Raw genomic sequence first — 22663 nt, 5'->3', positions numbered from 1 at the left:
GTCAAATATTAAATGGTAGATGTCGACAGTTGCAGTGCATTCAAAATAAAATAGTTATAAAAATCTTTGTAGCACAAATCCTAAAACATTTAATTTAATACTAAATAGTACGTTCATATAAAATACCTAGATAACATCTGTCTAGGCTGCGACATTTAATCCTTCATAGAAAAATATTTGACTAATGAAAACCTGCAGCTGAAAACATTTCTCCTTCCTAGAAGTATGAATATGGTTTTTAAAATGTATCTCTCTGAAACCTGCCATAAAGTTAGTTACCATTAACTATGGATTTAGCAGTGTACCCATGTTCTCTTACAAAAGGAGGAAAAGATCTGCTTGTGAGAATAAGTGCAGCACTGTATTTTTTTTTTTTACTGTTTCTCTTTGGTATCTATTTAGAGCTTCAGTATATGCCTTCCACTCAGGTTCCTTACACAGACTATGTTCTCTTTTCTGGTTGTATAACAAGATTGTAGAGAGATAAACACAGTAAAAGGATGTTAACGATTGAACTGCAACCCTACTTACTAATGTCTACTTTGCTGTAGCAGTGAAGTAGTCCAGACTTAAAGGTGATATTGTTTTCATCTTATAAAAATCTACTGTAGTATTATGATGTTCCATGTAAATTTTCATGTGCTGGCATGCTTACAAGTTAATAGTGTTATAGAATGCTCAGCTCTCAATGAGGGATTGTTTGTGGTTAATTGCATTACATATGTCATCTATCTGTTTGCTGAAAGAATATGGTGTTTAGCAAAACTACCTGCTGAGCAACATAATAAGATTTTTGTACAAAGTACAAATTACTAATTATTGTATTTTATTTTTCTATGATTTCCTAAGAGGCATTATCAGGGTCTTACAGATGGAGTAAGCCTGTTTATTAAAATATCTATTAGCAAATAAAAGTTACAGTTCTGGTGGTTAAATCTGTGACTTTTTTGTACTGTTGTACTGCTTCATATTTGATATAATTTATTTTTTAGTCTGTTAAATCTAGATGCTCTTTAGATACATAATTCTGGATGCAAAATCATAGGTGTAATTTTTCAAAATAATTAATGTCATTAGCATCAAGGCATAAAATCACATAAATCACTATAAAGAGATACGGATTTTTTGTAGTGATTTCATATTGGGAAACTATTCTGTGAGCTTCAGTAAGTTGAGTTGTTCATTGCAGAGGTAATTCTGTACACATAAGTTGCAGATGACCAAAAGATACACATAATGTCCAACTATTCAAATGGCTTAGACCATCAGCATTCATTCCAAAAACGTCAATAAATTAGGAATCAGGGATTGTCTATATTTTTAAAGGTTGCTAGTAAGAAAATACATAAAAAGTCCTCAATTAATCAGAATAGTGTTGTAGTCATCATATCTTACACTTAACTCTTTTGTAATTCTTCTACTACAGTCCAAAACCCAGTATGGAATTAAAACTGGTTATAAAATACCTGAAACTTTCTTCCCTTATACAGATATCTTAAGTAGCCTAGAGAAAATCACATGCCATTTTTAAAGCTTCTAACTCTCATAATAAGATGAAGATAACCAAACTACCTTATTAATCCAGTGGAACAATTTTTATGGGTCTGTCAGTACTCGAATGTACCAAAATGAAGATTTTGGCAAAGTACCAAAACACAGATTCAACCGTATGCAATATGTATGATTTTAAACTTTTACATATTTTCAACACTGGCATTTTCCAGGTTACTGAGAGCACTGTGAGTTTCATAACCACTATTTAATCTCTAATGAGAAGCCATCACATCAACTACACTTACCTACAATAACGTTGTACTTAGCGGTTTTTTCGACAATTATGTATATGCCTAATTTACTGAAAAGTTGGGTATCCAGTCTCCCCGTCAAATTTCCAGTTTTCACCAAATGTTTTGCACAAAAACAGAACTAAACCTAAGGACAGAAAATGCCAACTCCAAACAGGAAAAAATAGGTCTGTGCACTAATATTTTCTGAAACTAAGATTTCTGCTTAACTCTAAGGAAAAAAAAATCATATTCAGGCTATAAGGAAATTAGCTTCTATGTCTCATCAAAATGAGTCACTTAGACGGAAAGAAACCTAATCAATACCGCCCTGTAAATGTATTTACAGTCAGAAGTTAACCAGAATACTTAGGAACTGAATCAAATCCTATCCCGGTAAGAGAAATTTCAGGACAAAGGAAGACAGGATTTATTTACTGAACACCTACTATGTGACAAACAATATACTTTTTTAAATCAATTCAATCCTCAAAACTATCAGAGGAGACACTGTATTTTTGAAAGTGAGGAAACTAAAGCCTGAAGAAGGTTAATGGCGTAAGGCCACACGATTAGGAAGAAGATATCCATACTCCATGTTTTTCAAGGATATCTGTGAATATTTTGGAATATACCACTATTGGGCTTTTGTTGTTAGTTTTAGCCTTTCAAGAGCCACTCTCCAGAACCACATTTTTTCATTGTAAAACAACCACATCTGCATTTAGAAATTGAGCCAAACGGCACCGTGTAATCATTCACATAAACACCCCCATCATGAATTTCATATAATTTTTCTCATCTCTTTTCACCCTCCCACTCTGCTTAATAGGTAAAATTAATTAGTAGGCCAAAGATGGGGCAGAGGGGTAAAGGTGACACTAACTAGGGTAGGGGAGGGGGGGGGGTAGGGGAAAGCCCCATACTCAGGGCCTAAGAGGAAACTAGAGAGAAAATGTGTCTGAGGAAGGGCTTCAATCTCCAAAACCATTCATTGGGGTGCGGGTTGGGAGGTGAGGCTGAACCATTCATTGGGGTGGGGGGGGTTGGAGGTGAGGCTAGGTAGGTCGCAGGTTCCGTAAATTGACTCCTCCCGACCTTGGTGGGTCCTTTGGGAAGCGTGGCTCTAACAGGGCGGAGAGCTGCGTGTACCTAAATATTTTCACCGAGTAACCCCGTCACTGTAATTCCAGGGCAGGTTTAAGAGGCGGCCCACACGAGGCGGCCCCCTTGCTTTCCGGGGCCAGCGAGCCCATCCCGAGGAGGCGGGACAGCCAAGGAGCCAGGGTGAGGCCTCGGGCCTCCACTTTCCGGGCCTCCCCCGTCGGGCCTCCCCGTCCGGCCTGCCGTAAGGCCTCCTCTGTCCGGCCTCCCCGTCTGGCCTCCCCCCGTCGGGCCTCCCCCGTCAGGCCTTCCTCTGGCCTCCCCCAGTCCGGCCTCCCCGTCGGGCCTCCCCGTCCGGCCTGCCGTAGGTAGGGCCTCCTCTGTCCGGCCTCCCCGTCGGGGCTCCCCCCGTCCGGCCTCCCCCGTCCGGCCTCCCCCGTCCGGCCTCCCCTCCGCGGGGCTCCCTCCGCGGCGCGCCTGCAGGCTCGGAGGCCTCGGGAACCCAGAACGCCCGGCGCGCGCCTGGCCACGGAGGCCACAGCAGGTTCCGCGGCGGCATCGCCCGACGGGGCGGGGAGACGCGGCCGGACAGGAGCGCGCCGCGGCCGCGCCGCCAGGCGCTTCCCGGCAGGCTGTGCGCACGCCTACAGCTGCCGTCAGGCGCCGTCCGGGCCGCGCGGCTCCTCGCGGGCAGCGGCGGTCCTCCCGCCCCCGACCTCCACACCTTCTCTAATGCTCGTCGCTGCGCCTCTGCCATTTCCCGGGGCCCTTCGGCCCCATAACCAGGGGCGCCAGGCCCGGCTCCCCGGGACCCGGGGGGCGTGGCCTCGGAACCGGAAGCACGTCCTGTTGCCAGGGGAACGCCGCGCACCCGGGCGCCGGCCGGGCCGCTGCTCGGGCTGAGGCGCGCGCTGCGGTCGCCTCAGCTGGTGGCGGCGGCTGTGCCCGGGGCCGGGCTCCGTGCGATGGAGGCGTAGGGAGGAAGGCCGAGGGGCGCCCGAGACTTCTCCCGGGACGGACGGCCGAGCGGCCCGGGCCCAGGCCGACTCCGAGGACCAGGTACCGCCCCCCGCCCCCCCGGCGCGCCCGCCGCCACTTCCTAGGATTTTTCACTCCGAACCGTTGTTTGTAAAGTGTAAAAGGTGGACAAGTTGAGGCGGCGTGTGCGGTCAGGACCAGGCATCCAGGAGGGAGACGGTTTGGGCGGGCGGTTCTGTCGGCGTTGACACCGGCCGCTTCAGGGTGTGGGAAATGCCGTGGACGCCGGCGCTCAGGGGATCCGGGCCCGGCCGGCCGCTCCCTCGGCCTGGGTCTCTGCCTCTGCCTCTCCGTGTCTCTCAGGAATAAATAAATAAGATCTTAAAAAAAGAAAGAAAGAAAGAAAGTCCATCTCCAAAAACCGAAAGCCGAATACAAATGTTTGGAGCGCTGAAAGTGTGCCTCAATTCACTCTAGGAACATTCTCTTTTTTTTTTTTTTTAAAGTTGACAAAGTACCATTCGTGGTGTTTCTCTGCCCCGTCCCCGTCTGCGACTTAACCACCTTCCAAGCTCCGCTGTGGATGAACATCCTAATACTTCGAGACTCTTCTGGCAACAAGTAATCCTTTAGAAAGAGGTTTCCCACATAACAGCCAAGGGAATTTGGTTGGCTGGTGCGCGGCAAAGCAGTAAGGTAAGAAACTGGAAAAGTACCTCAGAGCCAGACAGAGGGAGCCTTAAAAGCCACGCCCGGAAGCTCCGGCTTTACTCTGAAAGCCAGTAGTTCTCACTAGTCACCGTACATCAGAAACACTGTGTGGCTTTTTGACTTTTTAGATGTTTTTATTTATTTATTCCTGAGAGACACAGGCTGAGGGAGAAGCAGGCTCCTGCCGGGAGACCCATGTGGGACTCGATCCCCGGACCCTGGGGTCGCAACCTGTGCCGAAGGCAGACACTCAACTCACGAGCCACCCAGGCGTCCCTTCTGTGTAGCTTTTTAATATACTGGTACCCTAATGCCATCGTCAGAAATACGAATTCAGTAGTTGATTCCAGTGTGCAGCCAGAGTTGAGAATCATGGCTTTTAGGCATAGCAAGCTACAGGAGGCTTCATCTCCCACTGTGCACATAGGGCACGGTCAGTAAATTATCTGTCCTGCTTTCCTACGTGGAAAAAGTAAACTTACAGAAACGTATGATTGCTAAGAAATAGAGACATATATGTATAAGGCTATGATTACATATTTTAGAACAACTGACTTCTACATTGTACGTCCCAAAATATTTCATTAGCTAGTATTAGTTCTGATAATCTATGAAAAAGGGTTGGAAAATCACAATCCAGGGTTCTATGGATAAGGAATATTCAAGTATCAAGTTTTTGACAGTTGAGGCTTTATAGTGGATGCCCAGAGCATGATGATGTGAGAAGTGGTCATATCTTTTTTTTGAATCTGTTCAAAATTGTATGGAAGATGGAAAACAAGATAATTGTCTTAATATGTTTAGTACAATAAATAACAAAGTGACTGATAGAAAATCGACTTTGAATTATTCATGATGTCAGAAGGCGAACTTAAAGTAGATTCTGCAAATGCTCCTTAAGCTGAGACTTAAAGGAATGGATGGAGTGAGATTTGAATCTCCAAATGAGGAAAAAAGTGGCACAAATGGTGTAATCTGAGATCAAACTCATCCCTTGGATAAGATAACTGTGGCTCTCTTGTAGGCTCCATGTTCTGGTGGGGCACTGTTTCTGCTCCTTTCTACACATCATTGGAATTTGGTTTTGAAATTCCTGTCAGTATGATCTCTCAAGGGGCCTAAGCAAAATCAATGAAGCCTCCTTTTGGATGCAGTTGTCTTGGAAACCTCTCATTTAAATTGTTGCAGCCTCACATCCTTCAGGGTATGGCCTTGCCTAGGATAGTGTGGGATAAAAAATACCGAAGGAGTTGAGGGGATGATAAGCTTTTTGAACCTTAGATGGAGATGAGAATAAATCACTTAAATGAGATGAATATTTAGAGAACTTTGAAAACGATGGTTGGGAGAGTAATAGGTAACATTTAGGACACAGATTATAGTTACTGCTATAGCAATCCTTGCAGCAGTTGAAGGCTGGCACCAGAGATAGCTCTCTTCTCCCAAGATAATGTATTAATGGACCCAAGGGGAGCACCTTTGGAAAGTTTCATTTTGAGAATTCATAGCAGGTTATGAACAAGCAGTATGTCTAGCAATATATGTCTAGCAATATATTATATATTAAAGTAAGTATATCTGTTATTCTTCCACTTGATAGAAGATACAATGTAAACTGTATATAATCAAACAAAGAAATTTAATTTTATTGTTATGACTTCAGATTAATGCATACAAAACTGGGGCTGGCTTCAGAGAAAGATTTAGCTACTGGCTCAAATAATGTAGCCGAAACCTGTTTTTCTCTTTTTTGATCTGCCTTCTACCTTCTAAGCTTCAGCATTAGGCTCTATATGAACTCATTTGCCCATAGATTCTACCAAATTTCCAGAAGAGGCAGCAGATGTTTCCAAGATTACAAGTGGCCGATTCCACATAATACTGAGTTTCACCACATTTTCTTCTTAAATATTATAATTTACTAGAAGAAATATACACTTATTTCCAGGGCATTATTCTGTGTGTTGCCTAGGGTTATAAGCTGCCAATCTGCATTTCAAATAAGACTCCTTTGTGCTAATCAGCTTAAATTTTATTTACTAAATCCAGAGCTACATTGACATGGTTTTTATCATTGTGTCTTTAAATTATTAAAGTTTTTGATGCACAGGTTCATATTTTCCATACCTAAGCTGCCTGTTATTGATACGTCTCTTTTACTTTCTGACTTGCAGCTGGTTTGGAAATATTTGAATCACATTATGGGATTGCTAGACAGACTTTCAGGCTTGCTTGGCCTGAAGAAGAAGGAGGTTCATGTTTTGTGCCTTGGGCTGGATAATAGCGGGAAAACGACAATCATTAACAAACTTAAACCTTCAAATGTAAGTATCTTTGTTACATGCTTTATGTATTTTCTGCTAGAGAAACTTAATATAAAGAATTTTTTTGTTTGCCCTCATTTTATATAATTGTGTTATGAAATCCTGCTTGTAGTACCTTTAAGTAATAAATGCCAGTCAGCCATAATTTACAGTGTATTTTATGTAAGTCTTGATTATTTAAACTGGAGTATTTTCCAGATGTGTTTTATTCTAAAAAGATCCTCACAAATGTGCTGAGTTTACTTTTAGGTAGCATTGCCTTCTTTTTTGTTCCCTCTTCACAAGAGAAACCAAACAAAGGGAATGGTGAATCATTTTTATGGGTTCAGTGGATAATTAGACAGATTCCCAGGAGTGTGGTATGCATATCACTAGTAATAAGCAGAATGACTTTGAGTCATTTAACTATATGAACATATAATTTTAAAAACTGAAAAAAAATATGTAAAGCTAGCACATTTAACACGTGGTGTGTAAGTTAAAGTTAAGTTCTGCTACATATAAAGAAAACCCACATAACAGTGGACTAAAAAAGATAAGAGGTTTCTTTTTCCATTATCTAAGTCCAGAGGAGGTATTCCAGGGCTGATAAGGCAGCTATGTGGTCAGGCATGAGACAGGCAGGCATCTTCCATCTTTCTGTTCTGCTATTCTCAGTGCCTGGTCACCTTGGTTAACTGCATTCTAAGTCACAGAGAGGAGAAAAGAGCAAGGTAAAAGAATAGGCCTTCTTGCTAAATAAGCCCTCTTTAAAGAGCTTACCCAGGAGCACCAGCTAATGTGTAACCCTAGGCAACACACAGAATAATGCCCTGGAAATAAGTGTATAGAATTTCTTCTAGTAAATTATAATATTTAAGAAGAAAATGTGGTTAAACTCAGTATTATGTGGAATTGGCCACTTGTAATCTTGGAAATATCTGCTACCTTTTCTGGAAATTTGGTAGAATCTATGGGCAAAGGAGTTCATATAGAGCCTAATGCTGAAGCTTAGAAGGTAGAAGGCAGATCCTAACTTACATCTCATTGGCTACCCCATCTGTAAATGAAGCTGGATATTTTTTAAAGTAAGGCATACCGCTGCTTCCAAAAATTATAGGGGTCCTATAAGTATGGAAGAAGAGGAGAATGGATATTGGGTAGACAACTAACATTTACAGTTGTAAATACACTTATTTAGGTAAAAACCATTAGTGAATTAATGAAAAATGTAGAGTGAATAAATAACATAGACGGAGCAAAAAATAAGCCGCTGACATTTTTAATGGCATAATGGCTAGAAAATGGGAAATATTGCTCCTAAATCTGATAGTTGCCTGCAAACAGTGTTATAGTTTGGGCAGAATAAGCAGCCCTACTACTCCATTTTCTCAGGCAGTAGCTTCGGTTTAGTTGGACATGGGTTGGAAATTGCAAAAACTCCATTATTTTTTTTCTTGCCATTATTCCTTTCTACATGGATGAGTTTACCAAATAAGAACAACTAACTGCTGGTGTATTTTCAGTTGGGAATTAGTGTGAGGCAGCCAGGATTAGAAGCCCAAGATGGATTTGGAAGGCAATTTAGGTGTTTTAAGGAGTTCCCCAGCTGAGTTGGGAGTCAGCTAGGTATACATGCTGAAGTCAGGCAGAGATCAAAAATAAGAGCTTTATTTAAAATATTGATTTTGGAGGGCAAGACTTAGGTCTGTTCAGAGGAGTTGCTGACACTCTATTGTATTGAGATTGACCTCCCAAAATTTTGGGGTTTCTTCCTTGGGGAAAGATACTACTCTTCCAGGTTTATTGCATTGCTAAGGTCAGATGAGATTGCATGCTTTCAATAAGCATGTGGCACTGAAAGGAGAGAAAGAGTTGAGAGAGGCAGAACCAAGAAATCTCACTTCCATTTCACAAACTGAACAGTCAAAGGAATAATTTTTTACCCATGGAAAGGAATAAATTGGAGGAGGGGAGATAGAGAAATATGGAGTATCATTTAATGAAGTTTTCTGTATATCAAGATAGAGAAAAAGAAGATAGGAATTCCCCAATAAGGAAAAAGACTAGGCTAAAAATCCCGCTTAGAATCTGTCTCCTGATCTAGGTGATCATAAGAAATTTCTTTATCAGTCCTTAAGAGAAAGATAAAGCATCCTATCCAGTTGGATGGGGTCCAGAATTGAACTTAGAGAACAGTGAGTATATGTTAAAAGTAGAACCAAACTCAATTGTGCCTGCATCTATAATCAGTATTGTGGATCAGCTGTCAGCAGATGAGTCTAGGCTAATGTTTAAGAAACTCAGTGACTGGGACACCTGGGTGGCTCAGTGGTTGAGCGCTTGCCTTCAGTCCAGGGCATGATCCTGGAGTCCCAGGATCGAGTCCCGCATCGGGCTTCCTGCATGGAGCCTGCTTCTCCCTCTGCCTATGTCTCTGCCTCTATCTCTGTGTCTCTCATGAGTAAATAAATAAAATCTTAAAAAAAAAAAAAAAGAAACTCTGACTAGTGACCTGAATTTCCATAGGTAAAGCTATCAGCAGTAAGTGAGCAAGATTATAAAGAAGGTTCTTTTTAGGTAAGGGCTTGTTGTAACAGAGGTGTTTACATTTTTCTCTACTTCAAAGAATTGCCTCAAAAGTAAAAATTTTTTGGTTTAACTAGTTTTGAACCAGGGGAGGCTATTGATTAAGTGTCTCGATGCTTGATTTCGACTCAGGTCATGATTTCAGGGTCATCCTCAGTGTGGAGCCTGATCCAGATTCTCTCCCTCTCTTTCTCCCTCTCCCTCAATACACACTCTTTCTCATAAATAAATAAATAAATAAATGAATGAATGAATGAATGAATGAATGAATTTAAAAAATCTTAAAAAAAATAGCCTCAAATAAGTACAAAATGATTGAAGTCAGAGCCACCATTAATAGTCACAAAACAAGTGCCCCATGCTTAGTTGGTTAAGCATCCATCCAACTCTTGATTTCATCTCAGATATTGATCTCAGTCATGGTCCCATGTCATGGTCTGTGATGAGCATGGAGCCTGCTTGGGATTCTCTCTCTACCCCCCCTCCCTCTGCCCTTCCCCCACCTCTTCCTCTCTTAACAAAAAGTAGCCACAAAATGGACCAGTCCCCCAGTGTTTCTTATTCTCAAATTGGCAGAAATAACAGCCAAGAAACAAAATAGAAATTACAGTCTCTTCTTCCATCATCCCCAACAGTATAGTGATCTGTTCTAAGACCTGGTTATCACCCTAGGAATAATCTTTGATATGGATGGAAATAGCTTTCTTCCCTGTAGGAGGATGTACTTTTGAAGACACCTTATTTTTTAACCTACTTACAGATTTCTTTTTTTCATAATTTCTTTTGTCATTTCTAGGGATTTGGGGTGGAAAGGGAAGGAGACAGCATGTGCTTAGTCTGTGATCTTAAAATACTCTAATAACCCCCTTTCAGAGTGATCTTGTGACCTATTAACACTGTCTAACATACCATATTAGTCAGGGAAAGCCCCCAGGAAAACCTGGGTACACAGCCAATAACTAAAGTTTTTTTAAATTAACCTTCCATTGCCTTCCAACATCCCTGTCTCTCTGTTACCTCTGGTGAATTGTGGAACTAGCCTAGACTTGATATAGGTCTATTTTAAGGGGATCACCTACTTTCTGACACGACTTCCTGAGACTTAATCTTTAGGCAACTATCCTGTCTCCACAGAACAATTGAACTCTAGATCCTGAGAGCACAGTAAGTTGCTTTGCCTTTCTTTTTTTTTTTTTTTTTTTTCTTTTTTTCTTTTTTCTTTTTAAATTTGGGGCTAGTAGCCAAAATACCACTTGAAATAGAATTTCTTAAAGACCCTTAAACCTCTTACACAGGACAGCTATAACAGTTGTTTCCTGCATGTATCTGAACTTGTGAGCTTACATCTACTATTAGTAACATTATTTTTAGTAAATTAAGTGAATTATGGAAATCTACAATGCAAAAAACATTTATAAGTCCATTTTACAGTTATGTCTCTTATTTTCTGTGGATAAAAATCAGTTTCTAGATCACTAGATACTTCCTGGTCCCAAACTTGCTTTACGCTATCCTAACACTTGTTTATTGTCTATTGTCAATGTATTGAGGTTGCTGATGTTTTCTACACTGATGAGTGAGGATGGGAAGGCATTTTAATCTGATCACTTAAGAATCTGGTCTTAACTGTATTTTCTTAGAGATACACTCTGTAAGTACCTTTTTTCCCAATTTCTGTTACCCCCCTTTCCCAACATGAATGCTGTTGTACTACCATATCATCCAGATTCATATTATTTAAAATAGTCTAAAATTATCCTGCATATTTAATCAGTAGCTTATTTATTAATTTTTTCCCATTATAAATTTAAATTCCTTAAGGGCATAGATCTGATATTGTTCGACATTAAATCCTAAGAACCTATAATATTTTGTGGTATATAAGTACATTTTGGGATGAATGCACTGTTGGTGATTTTTTAAATTTTCATTTTGGGGCAGGGAATGATGATTGATGGTATATCAAGGATATCATTTTTAGCTGACTTATTGAAACTAACCAAATAGGATCTTCTCTCAGAAATCCTGTTCTATTCTTGTTTATGTTAGTCTGTCCTTGGGCTATCTTAGATAGGCTGTTCCACTTAGGTAACAATTCCTACATTCTTTGCTTGCTTTGTACCATTCCCTGACCAATTTAGAGAGGGAACAAATGTATTTGTTCCTAGATAGAGCAGAGGAAGATTAATGTTGGAGATCATATTTTGGAATTCTCTAGAGGAAAATGAATCCCACTTGAATGTAGAAGTACCAGCTCACATTCCTTGGTTTATCCTGACTAATTTGTGGAATTCCTTCTTTCTAATTGTTCCATTAGAACTTTAGAAGTAATGGGAAAGGGGCACCTGAGAGGCTTAGTCACTTAAACATCTGACTCTAGATTTCGGCTCAGTTCATGATCTCAGGATTGTGAGGTCAAGCCCCATGCTTGCCCTGGGCATGGAGTCTGCTTGAGATTCTCTCTTTCCTTCTCCTCCTCCCCACTCACATGTGTATGTTCATGCATTCTCTCTCTCTCTCAAAAAAAAAAAAAAAAAGACAAAATCATGGAAAGAAAAGAAAGTTCATTAATTTTATCTTTAGTAAGTAAAACAGCAAGTTAAAACAGTTTGTGAAGATGGGTGATTATGAAGAGGCTATGCAAATGTTCTAATTACAGTTCAGTGATGATAGGGCTACTATTTTTAGGTATATTTTCTGAAATTTCTTTAAACATTTTAACTTCCTCACTTTTTTATTACTCATATTTTTTCCTAATAGCAATAGCTGATGACTTTATCACAATTGTGATCAAAATAAAAAATCAAAACAGTAAGGTATTTTGGGACAATAAAAATTAAGAGACTATTTCAAAGTTTGTTGTGCAATGTAGAAACCCTAAGGACTGAGGCAGGAATCCAAATGGCAGGAAATAAATTGTAACATAAAAAGAAAGATATTTTGGGAAGAATATAGGTAGCTCATAGGATGGAAAGAAAACTAAATAAACAAACTTCAGAAAGGCAAAACCAGGCATCTCTAGGGAGACCTTTTCACTACTACATTGCTACTAAGGTAACTAAGCTCCAGAGACTTTTCAGCTTGTTTCTTTTCATTTGAATTTTAAATTTTCACAAGTAGAATATCAAATTGAACATAATGGTGTGAGACAATTTCTTTTCTACTCTTGTTTTCACACAAGAGCAACATGATGAACTCAGGGATTTTTGTTTTGTTTTTTAAGTTACACATTTGCTATATGGAGAAAATTGGAAAGAGACTGAAATCAGTGAAAGTATTCTTAGGATATTTGTTGAGTATCTCCTATGGACCAGACACTGTGTTGAGTATTTTGCATGCGTTAACTCGTTTAATTCTCATGATAACTTTGTAAGTTAAAGATAATAATAGATTTCACATTTGAGAAAACTAAAGTTTGAAGTTGAGTAATTCATCTAAGGTAGCACATTAACAATTAGGAGTAATTAGAAGGCTTTTGTAATAAAGCAAGAAATGTTAAGGACCTGAACTAAGTAAGATAGGACCAATAAAGTTTAGAGAATGTTTATATAAAAAAATGTAAAAAAAAAAAAAGGAGGAGGCAGGAATAACTTGTAGGTTATCAGAAAGTAGATGATGTTTTTTATTCAAAAGGAGGAATAGTTTTGATGGTGGAAGTGTTAGGAGACATTGGATACTTGTCAGTTTAAGGCATTTCAGTTGTCCTTGGGACTTGCTCACAGGTATCTTGCTGTACTCTTGCCCCCTTGTAATCTTCTCCCCACACACAATTCCCCACGTCTGCCTTCAAGGCTCTCCTGCTCTTGGTTACATGTAGCTCTCTGCCTCCTTGATACATTTGTACACACACAGGCCTTCTACTTTTCCTGAGTGACAAATTGCTTCTTACATTGGGGTCATACTGGCTAATTCCTGTGACTAGAATGTTCTTTGCCAACATCTTTTCATGGTATTTCTCCTTTTTGATATTCACTCTTGCGTCAGATGTCAACTTCTCAGAGAGGCTTTTTTGCAGCATCTCTCTTCCATGACCCATACCAACCCTCCTCCTCTGTGGCCTCCCATCCCCAAATCACCTTTCACTGTACTTATCACTTTCTGAAACCATGTTCATTTGCAGTTTACTTGATTATTGCTGTTTACTTTCACTAGATACGAAGCTCCTTGAAAGCAGGGGCCATATATATTCTCCATCTAGACATGAGAACAGTCCCCAGTAGCATATGTAAACTCAGTGCATAGTGTGAAGTCCTGCGTGTGAACTCCGAGTGACTCATCAAACCACTTCAAGGTTGTGGTAACTTGCAGCAAGCCACAAAATGTGAATTACAACATATACATCATACAGATCCATAATTAGTAAACCTTAGAGTTCCATGAAGAATTCACATCCAGTGATCTCACTGCAGAAATTATAATTTTGTTTAATTCTGTCATCCCTTTGGTGGCAAATTTCAGAATGGCAATTTGGATGCTTTTTTTTTTAACCTGAGGAAAAATTCATCTTCGGTAATTGCAAAATTCTCAATGTATCTTTTCTCTTAAAGGCTCAATCACAAGATATAGTTCCAACCATAGGATTCAGCATTGAGAAATTCAAATCCTCCAGGTAATTCACTTTATTACACTTGTGACTAAGAAATTGTGGGCAAAAGATCATGATAATATTAGATCTACCTAGTTATGCCTTCTACTCTTAGAAAAAGTAATTTGTTGTTTCAGAAGTCCATAGATGTTAAAATATTTGTACCACTACCTTTGTATTATTTTTCAGAATTTAGAGTTTAGACAAATTTTTATAAATATCACTAGCAAGGAAAACATCTTTTTATATATGTTATTCATTACAAAATCATATTTATATTCCAAAAATTTATTTTATGGGACTTGTACTTGAAAAATTGGCTCAAGTTGAATATTATATATTCAAGGGTGGTTTCTTTGAAAACAATTTAAAATTTTAAGTAAAAGTAACACCTTAAGTTAGTAGATTATAATGTAGTCATGGTTTGTTTTGTTTTGTGTTTTTCTTTTTTTTTTTTCTGTAGTTTGTCTTTTACAGTGTTTGACATGTCAGGTCAAGGAAGATACAGAAATCTCTGGGAACACTATTATAAGTAAGTATGTTTATAAATGTTGGTTAACTAGAGGATTATATTTTAAAAACAATAATGATTAACAAATAAATCCAAAGGATTACATGAGCTAGGTTGTAATACTTATTTTTATATCATTTAAGCTCATTTTCTAATTTTAAAAAAGTATAATCATACTTCATATTATTTCTTAAATGCTTCAGGCCCTTTATGAGCTTGTATCTTTGCATATGCTTTTGTTTGTTTTTAATGCTCTGTTCTGTTTTGTTGCAGTTTAAGGTTAATATAGTCATGCTTTAAGATTAAGTTAAAATTAACTCAAAAGTCACCTCCTCTGTGAAATTTCACCATTTTACCCAGGTGTTTTGTCCTCAGTATTCACATAGTACTTGACCATACTTCTTATGTCTTAAAGTCATGTACCATAGCTGCCTGCCTAATAAGGGTGTGAATTCTTCAAGAGCAGAGATTATTTCTTAGATTATTTCTTCAAGACCAAGTACAATGCTAGACATATATATTTATAAATATAAATATTTATTGAATAAATTTAGTTAAAATAACAGTACCAACAGTTGATCCATTTGTTCTACAAGCAATTCTAAACAAGATATTTTTCAGCATATGCAAATAAAAGTGCTCACTAATTACTTCAGAGTAAGAACTGTCAAGTTACTAGAACCCAAATTATTATACCCTCTCAAGGTTTGCATCTGTAATTAAAATGAATTCATTAACTTTTAATATTACTATTAATATAATAGTATATATTCATATATACTATCATCATATAAAAGCAATGTAACTTTTGGAGTCTGAAATTTATGAGTATCCCTTGACAAAATGCCCTTTTGTCATTATGAACTCCCGCCTTGAATGGCAGTGCGGTGACTGCCAGATCAGATTTTAATTTTTATTGAATAACTGTTTCCTGCTAATGTGGAAACAAACATTGTATTCCTTAGATGTGAGCCAAAGGAGATTTTTTTAAGATATTTTTTTCAATGAGTGTTTTAATAGACTGAAGTCCTATTTAAATCGTATAAATCCAGAGGACCTCTGAGGTACAGAAAAAAAGAGTTCTTCAGATTTGAGAGTCAGTTTGGTAAAGGAAAAGTGGCATGTTTATGGGCTTGCATTAAATTCTCTGGGGAAATGTGAAGTTTTTGTTTTTGTTTTTGTTTTTTAAGGAAATGTGAGTTTTCAGTATAGAATTTTCTTATTTTTCCTCCAGTTGATAATTCTTTTTTTAAAAATGCATTTATTTTAGCTACTTTTTTTTAAAATGACATTTATTTTGGGACGCCTGTGGCTCAGCGGTTGGGCGTCTGCCTTTGGCTCAGGGTGTGATCCCAGGATCAGGGATCGAGTCCCACATCAGGCTCCCTGCATGGAGCCTGCTTCTCTCTCTGCCTCTGTCCCTGCCTCTCTCTCTCTCTCTCTTTCATGAACAAATAAATTTAAAACTCTAAAAAAATAAAATAAATAAACTGACATTTACTTTAATTACAGATAACAAAAATGTATAGAAAATAGCTCTTTAAAAAAAGGAAACATCTCTGATTTTAAATCTTTTTTCTTCAAAATCTTTTTGGAAAAAGTTATGTAGGAAAACTATAGTTAAATTGCAGGTTGAAGAGTGAATAAAGTTACTATGGAGAAGTCTACAATCATAGTAAATTTGTATCCTGTATCTATATTTTTCTAATTATGAAAGAACAGGTGCATTTTAATGCATTAGACTGAAAGAGGCTAAAAAAGATCAAGTGTCTATTGGCAAGATAAGTCACTCTTACGGTGAGAATATATATAACATCTTTCTCAGGGAAATTTACCACTATCTTTTAAAATGAAAAATGTAAAAAAAATAAATAAATAAATGAAATGAAATGAAATGAAATGAAAAATGTTCATGCTCTCTAGCCATCATTTTGCTTCTTGAAAAGCATCCTATGACTAGCACTAATGGGCAAAGATATACATAGAAGAATGTGTGTTGGACACTGTTTACAATAACATGTCTCAATTATAAAAAGAATACTACTCTTAACACAAATATGTGCTTAGTATATACAGAGAAGAAAAAAATTTAGTGGAATGTGCACTAAACCATTAGTAGCATTTGTTTTTGGAACAATAAGATTATAAGAGAAGTTTACTTTGCATTGGATATGATTCTATAATGTTGACTATTATGCGATTATTGCATATTATCTTTATGATACGAAAAAGTAGTAAAGTATAAAATATAAGGAGTACACATTTTTTAATATTTGGAAAATAAAGAAAAGAATAAAAAATCTTTTCTATAAATCTCACTACAATAAATTTACCATTGTTAATCTTTTTTATGTTTTATTTTGAAATATAAAATATACATGTTACATAATTGTGAAAGGCGTCTTCTAAATTATGTACCATATATAGTTTCATATCCTGCTTTTTCAGTTAACATACTATGATAAGAGTAAATTAGGAAAACATACAGAGAATATAACTAATGACTGCTTATTATTTTTTCATATGCCTGTGCCTATTTTTTAATCATTCTATTTTTGGACAAAAGGCTATTTTCAATTTTTGAAGATTATAAATTCTTTCAGGTAGCACATCTTGCTGCATAAATCTTTGAATCTTTGTTATAGTTCATGCTTTCTTAGAATAATTCCAGAAATAAAATTACTGGCTCAAAGAGATGGAACATTTTTAAAACTGTTGGTAGATATTTCCAATCAGATCACTTTCTATGGCTACTAGTAATGTATGGTGATAATCTATGTTCATTTCTTTTTTTAAATGATAGAAGGAAACAGTACTAAAAAGTTGTTTTATTTTTATATTCATGTGATTACTAATGATATTGAACTTCTAAAATCTTAATTTATGACTGGAATAAGTGATTCCCAAAAATAAGGTGAAATGTCCAATAAATATATGAAAAGATATTGAACTTTACTAGCAATTAATGAAATACAGTGTAAAATAATATGCTGTTGGAGTGGCAAAAGTGGAAAAAATGTTAAGAGTCCTGCTGAAGAGCAGGTGGGAAAAGTGCTTGTAGTGTAGTATAAATTGATAAAGCATTTCTGGAATACAGTTTGTCAATGTTTATCTAAAACTGTAAATTTTGTATGTATTCCTAGAAATTCTATTCCTAAGAACAAGCCTTGGGGCATCAGAAAATTTAAAAAATGTATTTAGGAGGATGCTTGTTCCAAAGTTTTTTACAATAGTGAAGATTAAAAATCTATTAAGGCTATAGTATTTGATGACATGCATATCCATGCAATGGAATACTTTATAATCATTAAAATAAAAGTTCAGAGAAAATCTGATTTTTTTAAGTGCCACTGTGATCTCTAAGTGAGTATTTAAGCCAATTCAGTGGCTGGTTATCAGCTTTAAAAAAATCAAATAGAATAAAATAAAAGCTATTTGTAACTATTATTATTATTTCCAGAAACTTATTTCAAATACAGTTAACGTATACTTGTGTGTCTACTGCATCTTAATGTAAAATAGTATTTCTTACTATGGTTATGGTAAAAAAAACAATATTTGAGGAACACTGATGTAGGGCTTTAATGTTTCGTATAAAAGTAGTTCAAACTATTCTGCAGAAAATGATTAAGGAAATGTATATATATATATCAGAAAGGCAGGGTGTAAAACAGCAAGATTCTATTTAAATACAAATGTAAGTACTCATATATGAATGTATATGAATATATATGTCAAAATTTATTTACTCCAAAATATTAATAGTGATTGTATAATAGGATTATGGTTTTACTCATAATTTTTTTAAAAATTATGAAATAAGTCATTAATGATGAAATAAGTCAATTACTATATTATCAACCGAGAAAAGTTATTTTACATGAAATATGACTAATGGTAATATATCAATTACTCATATAAACTAATATGAAATGAAGAGATAATATACACTTTAGGAAATACAGATGAATACTAAACATGGAAAAATGTATGAATTTATCTCTCATTTTCTCATTCCTTATACAGAGAAGGACAAGCCATTATTTTTGTCATTGATAGTAGTGATAGATTAAGAATGGTTGTGGCCAAAGAAGAACTTGATACTCTGCTGAATCATCCAGGTATGTGTGTGTCTGTAATATCTGTGCTTTAAGTTTACATAAGATAAGTTACATAAGATGTTTTGTTCTTTGGTGTTGGCAGAGTGTTACTTATATACGTAATTATCTCTTACTTTAAATTTTTGAACTCTTTAATTGAAATATACTTAACATACAGTGTTATATTAGTTTCAGGTGTACAATATAGATGGTGTAGTTACCATCTATACATTAATGACTACATACTCCCCTTTGTTTTTGACTATTAAAATATAGTAATTATGCAGAATTTACATTTTTACCTATAGTACTGTGTATTTTTTACATTTCAAAGCTTTTTGCAGTGTTTTCCAGGTCCCCAACCTTTATTTCCCCCAAAACAAAAATGTTCTTCTGATTGCATATATGTGATTACGCAGCATTTCTTACATATTTATTCTGAGAATTCTTCTAAAATAGATCTTTTCTATTTTTAAATTTTAACTGGCAGCCCTACCTCTTCAAGATACCAGTATTAACAATTAGGTATTTTTTCCACATTATTATTTACTAAAATGGGATCATATTGTCTGCAGTCTTCTACATCTACCTGTTCTTAGAGAATGCTAAATGAGGGAAATCCTTTCAAGTCAAATTGCATATATGTAATTATTGTTTTTAATGGTACCTAATATGCCATACTATGAGTGTACCACCATTTATTCTGTCATTCATCTATTAATAGATACTCTTTTTTTCCTCCACAATACAATTCTCCGTAAGTATTGTGGAACTCTGCATTTCTCTTTTTTTTTTTTTTTTTTTTAAAGATAAGGAGCAGTGATATACAGGTTTGTTTGTTTGTTTTTTAAGATTTTATTTATTTATGAGAAACACAGAGAGAGGCAGAGACACAGGCAGAGGGAGAAGCAGGCTCCGTGCAGGGAACCCAATGTGGAACTTGATCCCGGGACTCCAGGATCAAGTCCTGGGCTGAAGGCAGGCGCTAAACCGCTGAGCCACCCCGGCTGCCCGTCTAACTCTACTCATCAGAAGTGATTTAAGTGGTCTTTGTGCTATGACTTTTAGGAAGAGGTAATGGTTTGAAAGATTTGTTAGGAGTAGAATGGAAATAGTGTCAGGCTTTCTAAAAGCTCTTCCTATTTAATCACAATAACTGGTATTTTTATTGGATACTCGTAAGCTTATTCAAGTATTTGGGGTAATAATTATCTAGTCTGTACTTTTTATGTGACTTTTTCACTAATCTGGGTTATCTAGGTTGAGAATACATTTTTGATTATGCACTCCCTTTGTGTTAATCCACTTTCTCCTCAAAAACTGTTATAATGTTGACCAATAAAATGAAATGATTCCTACAAATCAGCTTCAAATACAATGGAAACCTTGTTTTTTTCCTCAATTGAAGCCTTTTCCAAGTAAGTTATCTTTATGTATTGATGCATTTATTTTTGGGAATAGATTCCCAAAAGAGGATATTTCAGCTGAAGTGAACATGAACTTTAAAATTTTTTTCGTTTAATTTTACTTTTTTACTGAAGTATAGTTGGCACACAATGTTATATTAGTTTCAGGTGTGTAATACATGACTTAACAGTTCTCTGCATCCTGAGGTGCTCACCATGATTAGTGTAGTTACCATCTGTCACCATACAGAGTTATTACAATATTGTATTCCATATACTGTACTTTTTATCTCAGTGATTTATTCATTTTATTACTGGAAGTTTATACCTCTTAATCCCCTTCACCTATTTCATCCATCCTCCCCATTCCATCTCCTCTGGCAACCACCAATTCTCTCTATGAATTTTTGTTTTTCTGTTCATTTGTTTTGCTTTTTAGACTCCACATATAAGTGAAATCATGGTATTTGTCTTTCTCTGTCTGACTTATTTCACTTAACAATAATACTCTCTAGACCTATCTACGTTGTCACAAATGGCAAGATCTCGTCCCTTATGGCTGAGTAATAATCAGTTCCTTAACGCATCTTATCTATTCATCTAATGATGGATAAGTTCCATACTGTAAATAATGCTGCAGTACACATAGGGGTGCATATATCTTCAAATTAGTGTTTTTGTTTTCTTGGAATGAATACGCAGTGCTGGAATTACCAGTTTGTATGGCATTTCTAAAAATTTTAACTTTTTGAGTGACCTCCATACTGTTTTCCATAGTTACTACACCAGTTTGCATTCCCACCAGTAGTGCATGAGGGGTCCTTTTCCTTTATATTTTCCTCAGCACTTGATTTTTTTTTTTTTTTTATTCTGGGCATTTTTGACTAGTATGAGGTGACATCTCACTGTGATTTTGATTTGTGTTTCCCTGATGATTGATACTGAATATCTTTTCACGTATCTGTTTGCCATCTATATGTGTTTTTCAGAGAAATGTCTATTCAGAACCTCTGCCCATCTTTATTTATTTTATTTATTTAAAAAAAAATTTTATTAGAGTTCAATTTGCCAACATATAGAATAACACCCAGTGCTCATCCCGACAAGTGCCCACCTCAGTGTCTGTCACCCAGTCCCCCGCCCCCCAACCTCCCTTTCCACCACCCCTTGTTCATTTCCCAGAGTTAGGAGTCTCTCATGGTCTGTCACCCTCACTGATATTTCCCACTCATTTTCTCTGCTTTCCTCTTTATTCCCTTTCACTATTTTTTATATTCTCCTAATGAATGAGACCGTATAATGTTTGTCCTTCTCCAATTGACTTACTTTACTCAGCATAATACCCTCCATTTCCATCCACGTTGAAGCAAATGGTGGGTATTTGTTGTTTCTAATGGCTGAGGAATATTCCGTTGTATACATAGACCACAGCTTCTTTATCCATTCATCTTTTGATGGACACTGATGCTCCTTCCACAGTTTGGCTATTGTGTACATTGCTGCTGTGAACATCGGGGTGCAGGTGTCCTGCCGTTTCACTGCATCTGTGTCTTTGGGGTAAATCCTCAGCAGTTCTGCCCATTTTTAAATTGGATTATTAATATTTTTTGGTGTTGAATTGTATGAGATCTTTAAATATTTTGGATATTAACCTCCTATCAGATATATGATTTGGAAATATCTCCTCCCATTCAGTAGATTGGTTTTGTTGATGGTTTCCATTTTGTTGATGGTTTCCTTCACTGTGTAAAAGCTTTTGAGGTTAATGTAGTATCGATAGTTTATTTTTGTTCTTGTTTTGCTTGCCTGAGGAGACATATCTAGAAAAACATTGATACAGCTGATGTTTAAGAGATTACTCTGTCTTCTTATAGGAGTTTCATGGATTTGGGTCTTAGAGTTGGCTCTTTAATCCATTTTGAGTTTATTTTTGCAGTGGTGGAAGAAAGTAGTTCAGTTTAATTCTTTTGCATGGTCTAGCACCATTCATTGAAGAGACTGTCTTTTCCCGTTGTATTTTCTTGCCTACTTTGTTGCAGATGAATTGATCATATAAGCATGGATTTATTTCTGGGGTCTCTCTCTCTGTTTCATTCTATATGTCTATTTTTATACCAGTACAATACTGTTTTGATTACTATAGCTTTGTGCTTAGCTTCAAATGGGGGATTGTGATACTTTCACCTTTAGTCTTCTCAAGATTACTTTAGCTGTTTGGAGTCTTTTGTGGTTCAACACAAATTTTAAACTTATTTGTTCTATTTCAGTGAAAAATACTATTGGTATTTTGGTGGGAATTGCATTAAATCTGTAGGTTGCTTTGGATAGTATGGACATTTCAACAATATTAATTCTTCCAATCTGTTTGCATAGTACATTTTTCTATTTGTTTGTGTTGTCTTCAGTTTCTTTTATCAGTGCCTTACAGTTTTCAGAGTACAAGTCTTTCACCTCCTTGGTTAAGGTTATGCCTAGGTACTTTATTCTTTTTGATGCAGTTGTAAATAGGATTGTTTTTTAAATTTCTCTTTCTCCTGCTTCATTGTTGGTATATAGAAATACAACAGATTTCTGTATAACAATTTTGTATCC

At 36.7% G+C, this 22663-nt stretch overlaps 1 protein-coding gene across 16 annotated transcripts in view; it reads left to right on the top strand.

Annotated features, from left to right (window-relative positions):
- Positions 1 to 3556: 3556 nt before the first annotated feature.
- The window catches only part of ARL6 (ARF like GTPase 6), a 64446-nt gene continuing 45339 nt past the window's right edge, over positions 3557 to 22663 (top strand). For 11 of the 16 annotated variants that reach the window (XR_012024457.1, XR_012024453.1, XR_012024459.1 and 8 more), the window contains exons 1-6: positions 3563 to 3947; positions 4373 to 4562; positions 6752 to 6901; positions 14017 to 14078; positions 14518 to 14586; positions 18592 to 18686. Coding sequence is in view for 4 of the 16 variants with exons in the window: in XM_072812334.1 (XP_072668435.1) it covers positions 6779 to 6901; positions 14017 to 14078; positions 14518 to 14586; positions 18592 to 18686 (349 nt within the window). In the remaining 12 variants the exon portion in view is untranslated. Of the gene's footprint in view, positions 3948 to 4372; positions 4563 to 6751; positions 6902 to 14016; positions 14079 to 14517; positions 14587 to 18591; positions 18687 to 22663 lie in introns of all 16 variants that reach the window. The other 5 variants (XR_012024462.1, XM_072812336.1, XR_012024461.1 and 2 more) reach the window with 3 other exon arrangements.

This window comes from Canis lupus, chromosome 35 (genome assembly GCF_048164855.1).
Source record: "Canis lupus baileyi chromosome 35, mCanLup2.hap1, whole genome shotgun sequence".
Classification (NCBI taxonomy): Eukaryota; Metazoa; Chordata; class Mammalia; order Carnivora; family Canidae; genus Canis; species Canis lupus.
The sequence above is the reverse complement of the archived record's forward strand: the minus strand, read 5'-3'. Positions and strand labels throughout refer to the sequence as shown.